At 60.0% G+C, this 16,208-nt stretch overlaps 1 protein-coding gene across 4 annotated transcripts in view; it reads left to right on the top strand.

Annotated features, from left to right (window-relative positions):
• POC1A (POC1 centriolar protein A) overlaps positions 1–13,648 on the top strand; it is an 87,331-nt gene extending 73,683 nt beyond the window's left edge. For all 4 annotated transcript variants that reach the window (XM_019631332.1, XM_019631331.1, XM_019631333.1 and 1 more), the window contains one exon: positions 12,967–13,648. In XM_019631332.1, coding sequence (XP_019486877.1) covers positions 12,967–13,065 — 99 coding nt within the window. In that variant the 3' untranslated portion in view covers positions 13,066–13,648. The remainder of the gene's footprint in view (positions 1–12,966) is intronic.
• The last annotated feature ends 2,560 nt before the right edge of the window (positions 13,649–16,208 follow it).

Below are 16,208 nucleotides of genomic sequence, written 5' to 3'. Positions count from 1 at the left end.
ATGTTCTGAGCCGCCCGGATTCTTCTGGCCTTATGTGTGCTTAGCAGCTGTGGGAAGCAGAGGCCCCCCTGGGTTTCAGGCTGCCCTACTTAGCCCAGTGAGCCATCTGCCCTCCCCCTCTGGAGAGAGCGCCTGGGCACACCTGTCTGGATTTGAGGGCCAAGTCCACCATTCATCACCTGGGCGAGCTTGGGCAGGTGACACTGCCCCCCAGAGCTTTCCTCCCCTGCAGTGAGGACCCACTAGCCTACCTGGATAACCGGATGTGCTAGACTGGTGCCGGCTGTTTTGTCAATGTTTTCCAAGGGGCAGTGTGGCCAGGTGACCCTGCCGTACTGGCAGGAGTGGGTATTCCACAGGCCTGTAACTGCTGGACTCAAGTCCCAGGAATGCTTTTGAGTTGCCAGTGAGACTAGTGTTCTGGCTAGGCGATAGGATGAGAAGGAGACAAAGAAGAGGTCTTTCCCTGGGCCCAGGAGTGAGGGAGACTGGGGCGCACGGGGGGTTGTTGAAAATTGGAGATGGGTCGTGGGGCCCATTAGATGGGAGCCTTGAACCTGGACCCAGGCATCAGGGGCCAAGACTGAATCTCTTCAAAGGTGTATACTTCTTGTGACAGCTGTTCTTTGAGTGGAGTTATCATAATGGTCATTGGGGAAAATGTATTTCCTAACGATGGAATTTAGGTTTGTCTTGAGGAGACATTTTGCGCCTCTGAACCCGTCCTGGGAATTCCCAAGAGCTACTGGGGCTGAGCAAGGAGAGGCTGTTTTCCACAGCCAGCATTCCTGCATGAGCTCACCTCCCACACTGGCTGCCTCCACTTCCTTCAAGACCCCTGAGTGATGGGTTCAGGTGATGTCTGGAAGCCCTGGGTCTTCCTCAGGGTCGAGGGGTGTGGGGCACGGAGTCCCGGACAGGACCCAGGAGCTGGGGAGGCTGCAGCGAGGGGCCCGGGCCCACAAGTAGCTTGGTGGTTTTGCCTCAGAAGCCCACAGCAAAGTTATTTTTGACTCCAGTTTCATTCACATCTTGCTGCTTTTTAAAAATACTGAGCCATGAAATTCCAGCTCCAGCCATGTTGTTTTATGGCACCCGTGCCTCAGGCTGCACAGCGATGCCGTGATGTCACATTCAGGTTCCTGGGACTCACTACGGGGCACTGGGCTCCTGAACAGGACCGTGGGAAGCAGGCGGGGCAGGCCCACCCAGCCCTGCCAGTTTGGGCCTTGGCGTCTGGGTTTGTTAAATTGTCCAGGTTGTTGTCACTGTGCTGACCTAACTCAACATCGCTATTTGCCTGTTTGCTTTGGGGAGTTGGGGAGAATGGCCCATTTGCTTCAAGACAGCCGGACCCCCGCGCCGCACCATGGTCCTGACAGTTCCCTATTTGATGGGCTGCTTAGGGTGGCGTCTAGATGCCCGCTGGTGGAGAAGGTGGGAACCCTGGGCCGCCCTGGCGTGGGCCGAGCTGCCTGGTAAGCCTCAGGGCTCTTGGTGTCTCTCTTTCCTGGGCAGACCAGCTGTTGTTTGTGGAAACAGACTCCAGATTTTAAAGCAGTTACGCCATTTTCCCTGGGGGCCAGTCCTCCCAGGTGTGCCCAGACCAGATGTGTTGGGAAGGTAGAGTGAGTCACCTGCTTGCCCCCCCCCGTGACCCCCGTTTGTAGGGCGTATGCAGCCCTCTGACGTTACGCGCGCACAGGCAGTGTCATAGGGGTGGCTGGTGGCTGCCTTCCACAAAGGCGGCCATGCTCTCCTTGTGGACGTTTAAGGCTGCCCTTGGACCAAGGTCGAGTTCGGAACAGCCTGAGCCCCTGCTGTCGGGTATGGAGACAAGGGACTTGTTTGTCCTCTGTTAAGAGGCTGCTTCCTGGGGGATAAGGGACTCAACGCGCTCTGGTCTGGACCAGAGGCACACCTGGGGCCTGACTGCAGCCCTGGCCCTGCCCAGCCCTGTGGCTCTTTATGGCGGTTTATCCGTGGGCTCCTCTGGCTTTGCAAATGCAGAGGCACAGGGCAGGCTGCATCTTCCCTGGTACCAGGTCAAGGCCGGGGCTGCAGGCAGCCCTTCTGACAGGCGAGCTCGTGTTTGTTGCTGTGGGAGGGGCTGGATGGCAGCAGCTCCATCTTTCATCCAATCTGCAGTTGTAGCAGAAAGCACCCCCTCCCCTAGAGGCTGCAGATTGCAGGCCCCCGCCCGCCAGATGGGCTCAGGATGGCTGCGGTTACCTCTGGGGCCGGGGAATGGTCACGGTGGTATGAGATTTCTCCTGTGAGGCCCCAGCAAGCCTGGCGCTGGGGAGGGGAAGAGGGCGCCTCCTCAGACTGACGCTGGGCCGGCTCTGAGAGAGGGAGAAGGGGGCTCCAGGTGATTCGCTCTTGCTCTTCTGGGGACCCAAGGGCCCTCCGGGGAGGGTCAAGCCCAGGCCACGAGACGAGGTGTTGTGAGTGTCGTGGCTGTGACACGCAGCCCTGAACAGGCCTGCATGGCTCTGAGGTTAGCCGTCGCAGCTGACCCTGGGGCTAGCCACTTGGCTCTCTCCCAGATGGAGCGCTGCCAGTGGGGGGCCGGGGCTGTTACAGTCGGGCCGCCCTTCCCTCTGCCCACTCAGGAGAGGGCCCTGTCTAGGCCTGGATGTTGGTGCAGATCCTCGCTGTACCCACAGCCATGCTGGATGGAGCAGGAAAAGCAGAAAGCAGCTTTGAACTCAGCAGGACATGGCATTTGGGGGAGCGGTCTGGGCCCAGCTGGGAGTCCAGAAAACTGGCCAAGGTGAGAGGCCCGGTTCCCCACCATGATCAGCAGGTACGCGCCCGGCAGGGGAGCCCGTGAGCCTACCTTCGTCCCTGAGGGGGTCCCGTCAGCGGGGCTACAGCCCGACTTGCCAGGCTGTACTGAGGTTTTCCGGGCCTCCAGTGAGCTACCAATCCGTCTCTCGGACTTGGGACGATTGTGTGTTATTGGGTTTTGGTAGATTGACTACTCTGTGTGGCTTATTGGACAAGTCAGCCTCTGAAGAAGTGGGATGCGGAAGGCGGCCGAGGCCAAGGTCCCCGCCCCACGCCGAGCCCCACTTGGACTCACCCTGGAGTCAGAGCACAGCAGAGTCTGTGGCTGAGCAGTGACTGGCGGCCTGCGCCGTGGGGCCTGTCACTGTGGGGCACTTGGCCTCCCTGGTGGCCTGCCCATGGCTGGCAAAGAGAGAAGCTTGAACACAGGCCAGTGTCAGCGGGGACTGTGCACCTCCCGTCTCCCTCCTGGTGTGGGGAGCGCCCTCCCACCCTTCGCCCGGCCTCAGGAGCATCTGGTTTTATGGGTGGCGGTGAGTGGCCCCCCCCTTTATAGCTTCTCGTTTGGGGTAAGTAGTAATATGAAAAAGCCTGTGTATGAGCATATTGAAAACGAGTTGCTATAAAGCCACGAGGAAGGTAAATTGGCCAAGATTCCTGAGTCCCGTGGCTAATCCAGCAATAGAAAAGCGTTTCCCGTTTCTCGTCCTCCCTGAAGAGAGCTGATCCTCAGTGAAGGCGGGGCTGGGAGTACAGAAATGGCAGAAAAGCCTGTATCCATCCCTGAGATAATGCGAAACAGAAACGTGGACCTGCAGGCTCAAGGGACTAAAGTTCGATTTGCATTGTTAGCAGCAGACTGGGGGGTGGGGGTGGGGGGTTAAAAAGACAGTTGCTGAATCCAGAGAGATTGGGAGGAATTTGTTTAGAAAGTTCTGTGCATCAGCTGTGTGTGACCCTGGGCAAGTTTGCATGTCAGACGGCGGCCGGCGGCGGTGACAAGACAGGGACCCTCACTCGTGACTTCCCCGTGTGAGCTGAGGCCTCGGAGCTTTCAGTCCTCGTCAGATCAGGCCTGAGGTGGGAAGGGAGGAACTCGGCTGCTTCCTGGACTCCTGCCCCACTTGGTGCACCCCCACTTCCTGCTGAAGCCGAGAGGCCTCCTCCCAACCCCGGCCAGTTGGTGAGGGCCCCGCCGGCCTGCCTGCACTCCTCTCCCTCCGTCGCTGTCCCCTCAAGCTGCCAGGTTCCTCACCCAGCAGGAGGGCCCCCTTAGGGACCTGGGTGGCTGGGGCTCTCTGCACCCCCCAGTGCTCAGGGCTGGGCAGTTGTCCATCCGGCACCCCGTGTGCACCCTTCCGTGCCAGGAGCTGTGCTTAGGAGCGGGAGAACAGTGGTGAGCAAGAAGAGACAAAACCCCTGTCCTCGTGGTGCCAGCATTCAGACTGGCGGATGGGAACGGGCTGCTCAAGGGCAGGCAGCTGCACCACGTGCTGTAGACCGTCAGCCTGGGCAGAGGCTGGGGCTGAGAGGCACAGCCTTGGGTGTGGGAAGGGCTGAGCTCAGACCAGCACCCCCTGTCGTCAGCCCCCAATCACCCCTAACGTGGCAGTGGACTGGCCCTACACGTGTACACACGCACACACACTGAGCAGGAGACAGCGCTGGAGCTGGCAGGAGACAGGGCAGAGTGGGCAGGAGCTGGGCCCAGCAGCCACACTTTGCTTCGACAGCTCACCAGACCCCACAGCAAAGAGGTCCCCTTTTGTTGCCTGGGTTTTAGATCGTTAGAATCTGAGTGAAGTCAAAACCATACTGCAGGGGAGATTAATTCCACATTTTTCCATCTTGCAATGAAAGCAAAGGAAAGTTAGACGTTCTGTGTGGCACAGTTGAGACGGGGGCGTTGAGCCAATGGCCAGCCCCAGGATATTTCCCACGGCCTGGCACAAGTGCCCCAGCGGGCAGTGCCTGGAGCCTTCAGCACTGTGTCTGTCGGGGGCATGGGGCGGGGAGAACCCAGCTGGGACAGGGTTGCCTGCCTGAGTCTGGTGAGGGGACTCCTCAGGCGGTGCCCTGATGTGACTGCCCGGCCAGCCCAACACGGCAGCCAGGGGTAGCTTGGACACGAGTCTGACCCTGGTGTTTGTTTTCGCAGCCCCATCAGCCCTTGCTGCGCTCACCATCCCCACTGCCCGCTCCCGGCACTTCTCCCCTCTGCCTGAGTTTCTGCGCCGCAGCCCCGGCAGCCTCTGCTCGTGCCGCAGCCCCCGGCCGTGTCAGCCCTCTTATCCCACTCCTCACCTTGCCCCACTGGGACACCGACGCCCAGGCCTCCTGGCTTCACTGCTAGGCTGCCATTGAGGGCAGTTAGTTCCCCTCGCCGCTGTGCCCCCAGCCCAGGCAGAGTGCATGAGGGGACGAGAGTTCTTGAGAATGCAGAGCGCTGGATAGAAGCTCTCTGCCTCCACCGTTAGTCTGTCTCTGGCTGCACTTGGCGAGCACCTGACAGATGTGTGGGATGGGTGATGTTAGGAGCGCCCCGTGGGTGTCCAGATATCCTGCTACATTTGCACGTGGGGTACATGCAGGAAGCCTTCAGCAAAGGTGGCGGCAGCAGTGGCTCTGGGAGGAGGAACAGCTGCTGGAAGGGACCTGGTCTGGAGGCTACGCTCTGGTCAGAGTTCTCAAGTGCCAGTTCACTGCCTCCCGTTCACTGCCTGTTGTGAGACCAGGTAGCCGTGGTCAGTTCCCAGGCCCAGTCTCTTCTCCCGGGGCTCTCTCTGGAGCCAGCACTCTGAAAAGTGGCCACAGGCATGGAGGAGGACCATCATCCCTGGCTATCCCTGCTCAGACCTGCGAGTCTGGCGAGGCAGTGCCAGGGAATGGGGGCCTCCCCATTCCTGTCCCGTTTGGGGTGATGGTCCTGGGGCTCCTCTTCCACCTTCCTTGTGGCCACCACACTCTCTTCCCTGCTCAACCAGTCCAGACCAACCACTCTGGCCTCCTGACAGTTCTAAGAGTGTGCCATGTTCTTCTCTGCCTCGGGGCCTTTGCACCTGCTGTATCTTGTACTTGGAATGCATTTCCTTTGGCCTGTCTTGTGTTGTCTTTTTTTTTTTTAACTTACCATTTGAATTTTATTTTAAGAGCATTTTTTTTTAATTTACCAGCACTAGAAACAAATTTGATGTCATGGGTTTTTTCTTTTTTTTTTTAATCTTTGAAAAATATTAATGAGATCTGTGTCTCACAAGAAGCCCCCAGAACCCCTGTCAGAGTTGGAGCTCTCCTTCAGGTGAACCTCCATGGGCCGGGACTTCACCTGGAGGCCAGTCCCTGTGGGCCAGACCTGCACCCCACTCCTTTTCTCCTTGCGTTTTCCCCAAACACAAAGTTAAAAGGGGATGAGAAAGAGGCCTAAAAGGGAAGCAGAAGTGGGAACTGGGGAGAAGGAGCTGAGAGAAAACGCAGGACAAGCCCACCTCGAGGGGAAAGCGGGCTGCGGAGAGAGTCCTGCGAGGCTGAAAGAAGCGGGAGAGGTCGGGCTGTGAGGAAATGGGGTGCTGGGAAATAGGCAGTCAAAGAAGAAAGGGGGGACAAAGGAAAGGGCCGCCAAGCCCAGGGCGAGTGCCTCGGCGTAACTGGATGGGACAGGATGGGCGTGAAGGGGCTGGACCACGCCAGGAGGCCACTGGGTCCTGCCCTCGCTCTGACCTGTGCCACCACTTCCAAGTGGGGGTCCTTCTCTCGGGGCACCCAACTCTCGCCTCCACCGTGCAAACTCTTTCCTGGCCTTATGTGGAGCCCACAGGGTATCACGGCGGCTGTGCAGTCACCCTGCAAGCCCACAGATGCCCAATTCCCCAGTCACACACGGCAGGAGTGGAGGCGCACCCTCGGCCACCTTGGAGGCCAGCGGAGATACACACACCCAGGCTCTGTCCCACACAGGGCACCCCAACTGGCCATTGCACCATGGGTGGGTGTGGGGGACAGTGTGGGAGCAGGGCTCAACTGTTCCAGGTCCCAGAGCACCCCAGGCCCCTAGCCGGCCTTGGCAGACACTTGGAAACTCTGTGCCGGTAGAAAAAAGAGGCACCTGGGACCGTGAGCTTCGGGGCGGGGGTCTGTTGGAATGCCCCCTGCACCGTGTGCTTTCCCACTGGATTTGGGGCCTTGGGTGCCGCCGTGTCTCTGGAGACTGGCATTTGGTGCAGCCTCTTCGGGCATCACTGAAGTTCTTTGGGGACTAAAAATAAACTTGGTTACTCTTATGCCAGCGTGTTACCAGAAACATCTTACAGGTTCGGAACTGTGAGTGAGAAGCAGCTCACCCTCGTAATGTTGCCCCCATGGGAGATGGGTCACAATGTCACTAAGACGCATCGTGCAGCCTCTCCTGAGAGTCTTTCCCTGGAGAGGTCGGGGCGAGTCATGCTGAAAACCCCTGGCCTGTGCTCTTGGTTTTGGTCCCCAATGCCTCCGTCCATCACCCCCCGTGTCGGGTCCCCGGGCTGGGCAGTGCCCCCCCCCCCGTTGATCTCCGCGGCATCACTGACATCATCTGGGTCCTCAGCTCACCTCCAGTGTCTGGGGGCTTGTGGATTCACTCCCCCATCCTCTCCCCAGGCCCCCTGGCTGCCCTCAGGGGTGAGGATGATCTCAAAAATGCGAAACAACCCTGCTGCTGGTCCAGGCATCTTCCCAACCAGGGCCTGACTGACCCTCTCAGAAGGGCCTCACACAGCCTGCCGTGTCCGGAGCCCGTCCCCTGCCTCTTGCGCAGGCGCGTTCTGGTCCTGGCTGTTGGCCTCAGGGAACATCTCCTCCTCTCTGGTCCCCATCTGACTCACCGCCAGGCGGTGGTGGTTCCTGCCTCGTGGGTACCTGTGACTGCCCACTTTTCTCCCTAGCCCCCTCCTCCGGACAAAGCCGCCACCACCCCCCTCTTTCTCTCTTGCCTCTATCTCACCCTTCCACGGCCACTGCCCAGACCATCCCCATTTTGCAGCCAGAGGTTTTTCATGCCCCAGCACCTTCCCATTCCTCTGAGGCTGCAGGGCACCACCCATCTCCTGCCTCCTCAGAGCTCTGTCCTCGCTCCTGCGCACGCACCCCCTGTGGTCTGTCCTGCCTTGTACCTTCCGCCCCACCTCTGCCGTTTTGCACGCTGGTCCTTTGGCCCAGCGCCTATCCGGCCTGGCGAGCATCTCAGCCTTTGCTCACTGCTCGTTCCATCGGGCTCTGACCAGGCCAGACCCCTCTGGTCTTCCCCACACACCCGCCGGCCTGTGCAGCTGCTTAGTACATGCCTCCTCAAACCTGTGTGCACCTCGCAGGCCTGGCCAAGTCTGCGCCACTGTCGCCCTGGGCCTGGCACAGGCCAGAATGGGCAGGTGCTCACAGTGAGGATTTGAGTGAGTGAAGGGAGTTTAGGGCAAGCAAGGGTCAGCAAGCTTTTCCTTAACAGGAAATAAATACTCTAGGCTTTGTGGTTATGAGTCTCGGTCACAACTAGTCTACCTGCCACTGCCTCTGAAAGCTGCCCCAGATGATGGTAAACAAATGGGCGTGGCATTTACAGATAAGGCTGCTGGCTGAGTGGGCCAGCCCTGGGTCTACAGAAAAAACAGAATGCATCCAGCCGCAAGCAGGGTATTTCCAAGGGTGCAGTTTCCCATGAGAAGGGCCGTGACTTCCTGGAAATGGCTGGTAACTCAGAAGGCGGTTCAGAAACAAGCCCCCAGGTGACCCTGTGACAGGTGTGACTTTGAAGATGAAACTTCTGGATCCCCTATGATCTCACCTCACAAGCCTCCACCCCCCACCCCCCACCCCACAGCTCGCAAGTGAAGGCCGTGACCCCGGAAGGCACAGTGTTAGGCGAGTGGTGACAGTGTCCAGGTGTGGGGTCTGCTTCAGGGAGGGAGGTGCCTCGTTTAAAGCCGAGCCCAGCCTTTTGAGGGGTGAGGCCCCAGCAGTGACCTGGGCGAGTTCCACCGTGTGTTGTGGGGCTGATCACTAAAGCTGTCAACCCCAGTAAAAGAAAGCGTCTAAAATTAAGGTGGAAAAGTGGTTTCTCATTGCATAGCAGTGAAAGGTTCTTGTCAGTATGTCCCTTTTGTTCCTATAATATTGCCTTTTCATAGCTCAAAGTTGTGACTTGTGATCATTCCAAACCTAAATGTTTAGCCAGGTAAGGGTCTCTGCTTTATGGAGACAGGACTGTCTGAGGCTGGGGAACTGCCCCTGAGAGAGGCCTGGTGGTGTGAAGGGGCTGCTTGGTGACCCTGGGGGATGTCCCTTCCCACTGCTTCTGTTCATTTAATCCGGAGCCACCAGGCCAGTTGGGCTGGGCGGGACAGACGGTGGCTGCCACTAGGTGAGAGCAGAGATGCACAGGTTTCTCCTGCTTGAGTTTGGACGTGGCGCTGGGGGGCAAGCTGGTCTCCAGGGGTTGCACGGCCAGTAGCCCTCGGCATGGTCAGGGCGAGTCGGGGGAAAGCAGCCAGGCCAGGCCTCGGTGGGGACAGGACAGCCTAGCCCACACGCGGAAGCCAGGCCTGTCATGTAGAAGCTGTGTGTGCCCCGGTTTTCTCTCTGAAACGGGGGTGATAAGGCTCCAAGCCTAAGGGTCGCTGCAGCATGCGTGGCACCTTGCGAGTGCCCCGTGAACACCAGCTGCCGAGAGCAGCCCCTGGAGCGGAGTGTCAAGAACCATAAGGGTGGTTTCCCTCCCGCCTGGGCTCCACGCCCCGGGCACGGAGGAGACTGAGGAGTGAGCTGCCTGGATGGCATGGGGAGAAGGGAGAAAGCAGCCCGGTTTCCGCCAGGCGAACAGACTGGAGAGGCCAGTCCGTGGAATAGTTCGGACCCCGGGATGGAGGAGTCCCGGGAGCTAGGCCTTTGCTCCTCAGCCCTTTCCCCAGTTTCCCTTTGCCCGGGGTCAGGCAGGGCCGGTTCCCTCAGTGGCACCTGCCACCAGGCCCAGCCTGCTGCTCCTTGGGGCCTTTCCGAGAGGCCGTGGGGGTCAAGGGGCTGCTGGGAAGGTCAGTTCTCATTTGCCCTTGAACGAAAGGAAGGTGAGCCGACTGGGTGGGCGGTGTGGACTCAGAAAGACTGTGGAGGTGTTTGCCAGGCCGTTCAGTGCTCCCTCTCGCCCTCCTAGTGTGGACCCCGTGTGGCAGGTGGAGGGTTCCCAGGGCCGGACCCAGTGCGCGAGGTGGGTGAGCAGTGGGCAGCCTGCCTGGCATGGCCCCGGGCAGCAGGAGGGAAGGGCGAGGCCATCCAGACCTGAGGCTTGCTGTGTGCCCAGCACTTGGTGTGGCGAGCTCACACTACGAACAAGGCCACACGGCATGGCCGGGCAGCAGTCCTTGCTGGGGATGCCCCCTCAGCCCGCCCGTCCGCCCGCCCCTCTCCAGGGTGCTCTTCCCGCCTCCCATAGACCCCAGCGGCCGGGAAGCAGGGTAGCACTGTGGTGGCCTCGGCACCGCCAGCCCTGCGCCTTCCCATCCCTGGGGACACCCCCTCCCTGGTGGAGGGAAGACACACGGCCAAGTCAGAGCCCAGGATTTCGAGGTTCACTTTATTGTGAGGGAGCTGCTTTCCATGAAACAAGGTCTGCTGTATTGGAGGGGGTTACTGGGAACAATCTGAGAAGCCGAGAACCCCAGACAGCGTTAGCCTACAGACGTGCTGGCGCGCTGTCCTCCCCCAGCGCCTCCTCCCGGATCTGGGGGGGGGTCAGATGGGACTGGGAAGAGCCTGGTGGGCTTAATCCCTGGATGGGGGTACCACCCAGCACCTTGGCAGAGTAGGCTGAGGCCAGAGGGGGGAGGGAGGGAGAGAGGCGAGGACCAAAAACAGGTGACACGACTCTTCCAGAAGCTTGGCTGGGGAAGGGGAGCCGCCGGAAGGCAGCAGGGGGGAGGGGTGGGGGACTTTTTAAAAACTTGTTTGTCTATGACACATTGCGAAGCACCCCCTCAAAGCTCCCAAAGGAAAGGCCCACTGCTGGTTCTGCACCCTCGATTCAGGGGGCTGGAGGGGAAATAGATGATGCTTTTCTGTTTAGAGCAGCGGTTCTCAACCTGTGGGTCGCGACCCCTTTGGGGGTCGAACGACCCTTTCACAGGGGTCGCCGGTACTCGTATGTGGGTGTATCTGCATGTGGGCCTGGAGACGGATAGAGGAGCGGTGTCTCGGTTCCTAAGACCATCGAAAATATGTGTTTTCCGATGGTCTTAGGTGACCCCTGTGAAAGGTTGAGAACCGCTGGTTTAGAGAAACTTAATATTGACAAATGTAATGGTCGTATTTCTACCAAGCCAAAGTACCCCAGGGAACCAAGTGGAGACCTCGTGAAATGCATGGCCCCCCTGGTATTGACCTTGGCCCAGCACCCACCGCCTCCATTTGTGAAAGGTCGGTCCCTGTGAAAAGTTGAAAAAGGGGGCGGAGAGGGGCCAGAGGAGGAAAGCCGCCTGGCTCCCCCACCGTGGCCTGGAGTCTGTGGCCATCGGAAAAAGTCTGGATGAAGAATGACTTTGGAGCTTGGCTCAGTGTGAGTTTAGCAGCAGCCGGTGGAAACTTCCAGGAATGCTGCGCTAGGCCAGCCAGGGCCATTTCCACCACCACTTTTACGAGACAGACCCCCGCCATGGGCGGCTGGCGCAGGGGGAGCGGGACTGTCAGCGCAGCTCTGCCTCTCAGGGTGCAGTTCCTTCTCCGTGGGCGGCAGCTTCTCGGGCCCTGTCCCGCAGCCGGGGCCCAGAGCCTGTGTAGCCCCGGCCAGCTCAGAAGAGGCCGGCCCCCGGAAGGAGCAGCCTCCATGAGCGGCTGACATTAGTCAGGACGCTTTGAGAATTTATAGCCGCCTTAGCGGGAAACTCCATCCCAGAATGTTTCAGTGTTTCATTAAGTGTATGAAAGGAAACTTTCCACTGGACCAAGGCCCAGAGCCTCCATGGAGCCTCAGGGGAGGCGGCGAAACCTCTTGGGAAAGCCCACAAACAAATGGAGGAAATTAATAGAAAGTTTTGTTTCTTATCTGACCCGTTTCTGATGCCTGCTCACAGTGGACTTGTCCAGTGCCCGCTGTGGGTCTGGCACACACGGGCACTCAACCAGCCCTCTGTGAGAGGAGCGAATGGTGAGCACAGCCGTCATGGCCAGTGTGCGTCAGGGCTGCGTGAGGGCTGGGGTGGGCCTGTGACCGGTGGGGCAGGCCCATGGGGCGAGTGCTTGAGGGCACTGGGCCAGCCCATCTCCGGGGAGCACACAGCTCCCCAACACCACCGCCCCTCGCCGACACTCCATCCAAAGACAGAGCGGGGGTGTGGGATCTCGCAGCCTTGCCTGCGAGACTGGTCCTGGCACATTCGGCAGCCCAGACGGCCAGCTCCACAGGCCAGCCATCATGCTGGGTGTGCACAGAGGCCAGGGGGCAAGGGCTCAGCCTCCGGAAGCCGACATGGGCCAGGCTACCAAGCTGGGCACCCTGCGGAGTCCCCGGGACTGCTGTGAGCTCAGAGCTAACCCTTCCCATTCCAGAGGAGAAAGTGGGCTCAGTGACAGGGAGCTGGGGCCTAACCCCAGATGGCACGTTCCTGCGACGGTCCTCACTGCACTCGGAAAGGTAGAGGGGACTCAGCTCCCAGCCTGGGAAACCCCTCCAGGTGTGAGGGCGAAGAGCTTGAGGTGAAGGCCGGATCCAGGGGAGTGCCTTCATTTGTGGGTGCTGTCTTCTCACCTTCAGAATGAAGGTGGTTGATGGTGTCCAGTTTATGGACAGAGCCTGGCCCCAGTGAGGAGGTGGTTTGGCTCCCGAACTCCAGTCTACATGCCAGACCACGAGGGCCGGGTGCTCCTGATCTCGGCTGTCCTGAGGAGTGACCAGGGGCCCATGGGACCTCCCCTCCTTCCCCTCACGGTCGCTTTCCCCTCACATCAGAGAACAACTGTCTGGAGCCAGGAGGGGTGCACATAAAGGCAAGAGCTGCCCAACAGCCACCAGAGCTGAAGGGCCCGGCAGGACCCTGGGTGGGAAGAGCCAACAGTTGGCATTTGGACAGCGGGTGGGGGTGGCTGAGCAGGACTAGTGGGGGATCCCCAGGGCAGCCTGGTGGCCCCTGCACCCTCTGAGCCTGACCACCTGTTATTTTGCAGACAGTCTCCATCCTGGAGCAGAGGTTGACACTGACGGAAGACAAGCTGAAGCAGTGCCTGGAGAACCAGCAGCTAATCATGCAGAGAACGACGCCGTGATTGGGGAGCAAGAATCAGGAGCTCAGTCAACTTTGGGGGGATGGCAGGCTGGGGGTTTGTACTGTGGGACCTGGGTAAATAAATAAAAGGGATTCAGCCCTGGGGGGATCACATCCATCCCCGAGCCCAGGGGCTCTGCCCCCGTTCTGCTGTCTGCACCTAGAGGGGCTCCGCCCAGCATGGGACGCCCAGGGCCAGGCCCGCGCATGCAGAATGGACCACGTCTGGTTTCATGCGAAGGAGCCGCTGCCTGGGAGTCCTAAGAAGCCCTGAGGTGGCAGCGCTCCCGGGAGGAGGCAGCCCCAAGCCACCCCGCTTTTCACTGGCCTTGCTGGGGCTTGTCCTTTGTGTTACATGACTGCTCTCCCAGCTGCCACGGCTTAGGGGCTGCTCTCAGGTGGATGAGCCCGGAGTTTTCCCTAAACCTGACAGAAGCCCTGGCGTGGGCCCACCTGAGCCAGGTTCACCCAGGAACAAGCACTGGCTTTGCAGGGGTCTGTGTTCTGCTCCCCACTGGCCCGGTGGCTTCCTCTGCGTGGGCGAAGGCAAAGGGAATCTGACAATTAAAACGGACTTTATTAAGCTTGTCGCACAAATGGCTCATTCTGAGTGAGGCTTAATCAGCACCCCCAACCCCAGGGCCCATGAAGCGGGAATGGAAATGGCCACTTGGGAGGACCCCTGCCAGGATCACCGCTGCAGCCTTCAGGGTGTTGGGGAAGGGAGTCCAGCCAAGCACACCGCCCCCTTCTTCCGCTGGCCCCGTGGCTTCCTAGATGGGGATCTGTAGGCACCTGCCTTCCCATTGGCTCAGGAGGGTTTCCAGAGGCCCCTCCCTCTGCCTCTGGGCAGGCAAGTGTTTTCCATATGTCTGGGTGTCGTCTGGGCCTTCAACGTTCCTTCAACGTTCGGCTGCTTGGGGCCCAGCCAGCCGGGGAGGGTTTCGTCCTCCAACACACCTGCCCTGCCCCGGGGCCAGGAGGGACAGTTAGCTCTTCCCAGGAGCTGTCAGTACCACTCTGCTAATGAGGTTCCCAGCCTCGCGGCTTCCAGGTGGAGCCGAGCCTGAAGGCTCCGCTTGGGCCTTGGCAGCCTGTGTCGTCCTGATGAACACAAGAATGGGGGGGCTGCTTCCCCAGCCGGGTGGGAAGCGCTCAGCAGTCCAGGTCAGGCCTCCAGCCCTGCCCGTGCCCCACTGGCTGTGTGACCTTGACATGGTGACAAAACCTCTCTGAGCCTCAGGTTCTTGTGTTAAGTGGTAGTTAGCAGGGAGGTCTGCACTAACCCGGCACAGCAGGCGCTCCGCCGTGGTCCATTGGCTCCTTGCCCCCACCAGTGCCACCAGGACAGCGGGGCCTGCTATTGATGACATGTCCCATGAGCTGTCGGTGGGGAAGAGGCCGCTGGCCCAGGACGTTCTGGAGGCCCCCAGGGGCCTCTGCAATCCTCCCACGTGGCCCCACCAGCACCTGGCAGGCCTGCTAGTCCGAATTGGCAGGGAAGGCCCTCAGCTGCCTCGGACAGTCATGGGTTCCCCATCTCTGGAGGCTTTAGGGAGAGTCTGGGCAACTCTTAAGTCAGCCTGCTCAGAGGGGACACCGCTTGTGGTGCCAGCCTTGTCATCCGTCCCATGCTGGCTGTCCTGACACTGACGATCCCTAAGCTGCCCTGTGGTGGACCTGGGGCTCCCAGGAGTTGCAGCCATCCCAGGGTGAGGTCACCTCCAAAGACAGGTGGTGCCCCTCGCTGGGGACAGCAGGGCAGGAGAGGGTCTCCAAGGCATTGTGGCTCAGGCCAGGCCAGGTTGCCACCGCCCCCATCTTCAGTTTTTACCAGGATCAAGTTTTGAACTTCTGAAATTCACCTTTCTCTGCAGGAGGAAATGTGGGTTTGAGGGCCTGTTAGGGATTTGGGAAGTGGCCCAAGCCAGGGCCGGGGGAGGTATTTGTCCCTGGAAGCCCCACCACAGCAGATGTAACCAGTCCAAGGGGGCACTTCCCCCAAAACCACACTCCTCTTGTGGGCCGACAACAGCGTGTCCTAGGACAGCCCGACTGGGCTCTCCCAGGTGGAGGCAGGCCAGACCTGGCCACGGGCTGGCTGGGAGCGCTCTGCTAGATGGCCAGCGCCAGCCCTCCTGGGGGGCGGTGCCTGCACACACACACACACCTGCGGGGACGGAGCTACCAGCCAGACCTGGATTGGCAGAAGGATGGTTCCTGGACGGCTGCACTTGTCTTTAAGATGACACAGACCCGCCTCCAAGCCAGTGTGTATCAGAGGGCGGAGTTTGGGTGGGGTGGGCCGGTGGGCTCAATCTCTCATTTGGGCCAAGTTCTTCCCCAAAGAGTTCACTTTCTTGCTCATGTGGGCCCTGACCCAGACCAGACTGCTCTGAGTGAGAACCTAGGGGCCCCAGTTGCTCCTGGGGGAAGAGGGACAGGGCACCCTAGGGCCCTGTGACCACTCGAGGGATGGCCTCTCTGGGCTGGTGGCAGGCGGGACTGGCAGTGGGGCCCTCACCAGCAGGGGCGGAGTGTGGGCCTTGGGTGGGCTCAAGGTGGCTTGGAAAGGTTGGGGGCCACGTGACAGGGCCTTTCCTGTGGTCTCTCCCAAACGACGCGTGGTCAGTATGTGACTGTTCATGGGGAAACTTCTGGCAGGTCCAGGCCCCTTCCCTGGAACTTGGCCTGTGTGTCAGTGGGGATGGGGGTTGGTGGTCCCAGGGTCCCTCTAGCTCTGAAATTCTAGAGTTATGGCCTCTTGATCCCGTGGCCCCTACCATGGACATTTCCAGTGATGAGGGAGCTGGGTGGCAGCTGAGGAGACAGGCGCACTGAGGCCAGCGCGAGCTTCGGAGTGGGTGTTGGTGATTGCCCCGAATCCCGGAAACCCAGCCGGCTGAGCCAGAGAGCACAGTGAGTCATAATGGCCCCGTTGTCCCAGCCCCACATTAACCTCTTCCTAAATGATTTCCTCGAGATGGGCCTGATGGCTCCAGCCTTCACTGGTGTGTGGCCATTTGAGCGGATAGAAACCCGCCCAGGGGTTCTCGCCAAGCACCCCCGCTGCACCCGCCCCAGCCTGCTGAGGAGGGGAGCCCCTTGCCAAGGCAGTGGCGGCGGCCCAGTGCCCGGGGGCGT

The sequence above is a fragment of the Hipposideros armiger genome, unplaced genomic scaffold, assembly GCF_001890085.2.
Source record: "Hipposideros armiger isolate ML-2016 unplaced genomic scaffold, ASM189008v1 scaffold_990, whole genome shotgun sequence".
Classification (NCBI taxonomy): domain Eukaryota; kingdom Metazoa; phylum Chordata; class Mammalia; order Chiroptera; family Hipposideridae; genus Hipposideros; species Hipposideros armiger.
Note: the sequence above shows the minus strand (reverse complement) of the source record. Positions and strands in the feature narration are given on the sequence as shown.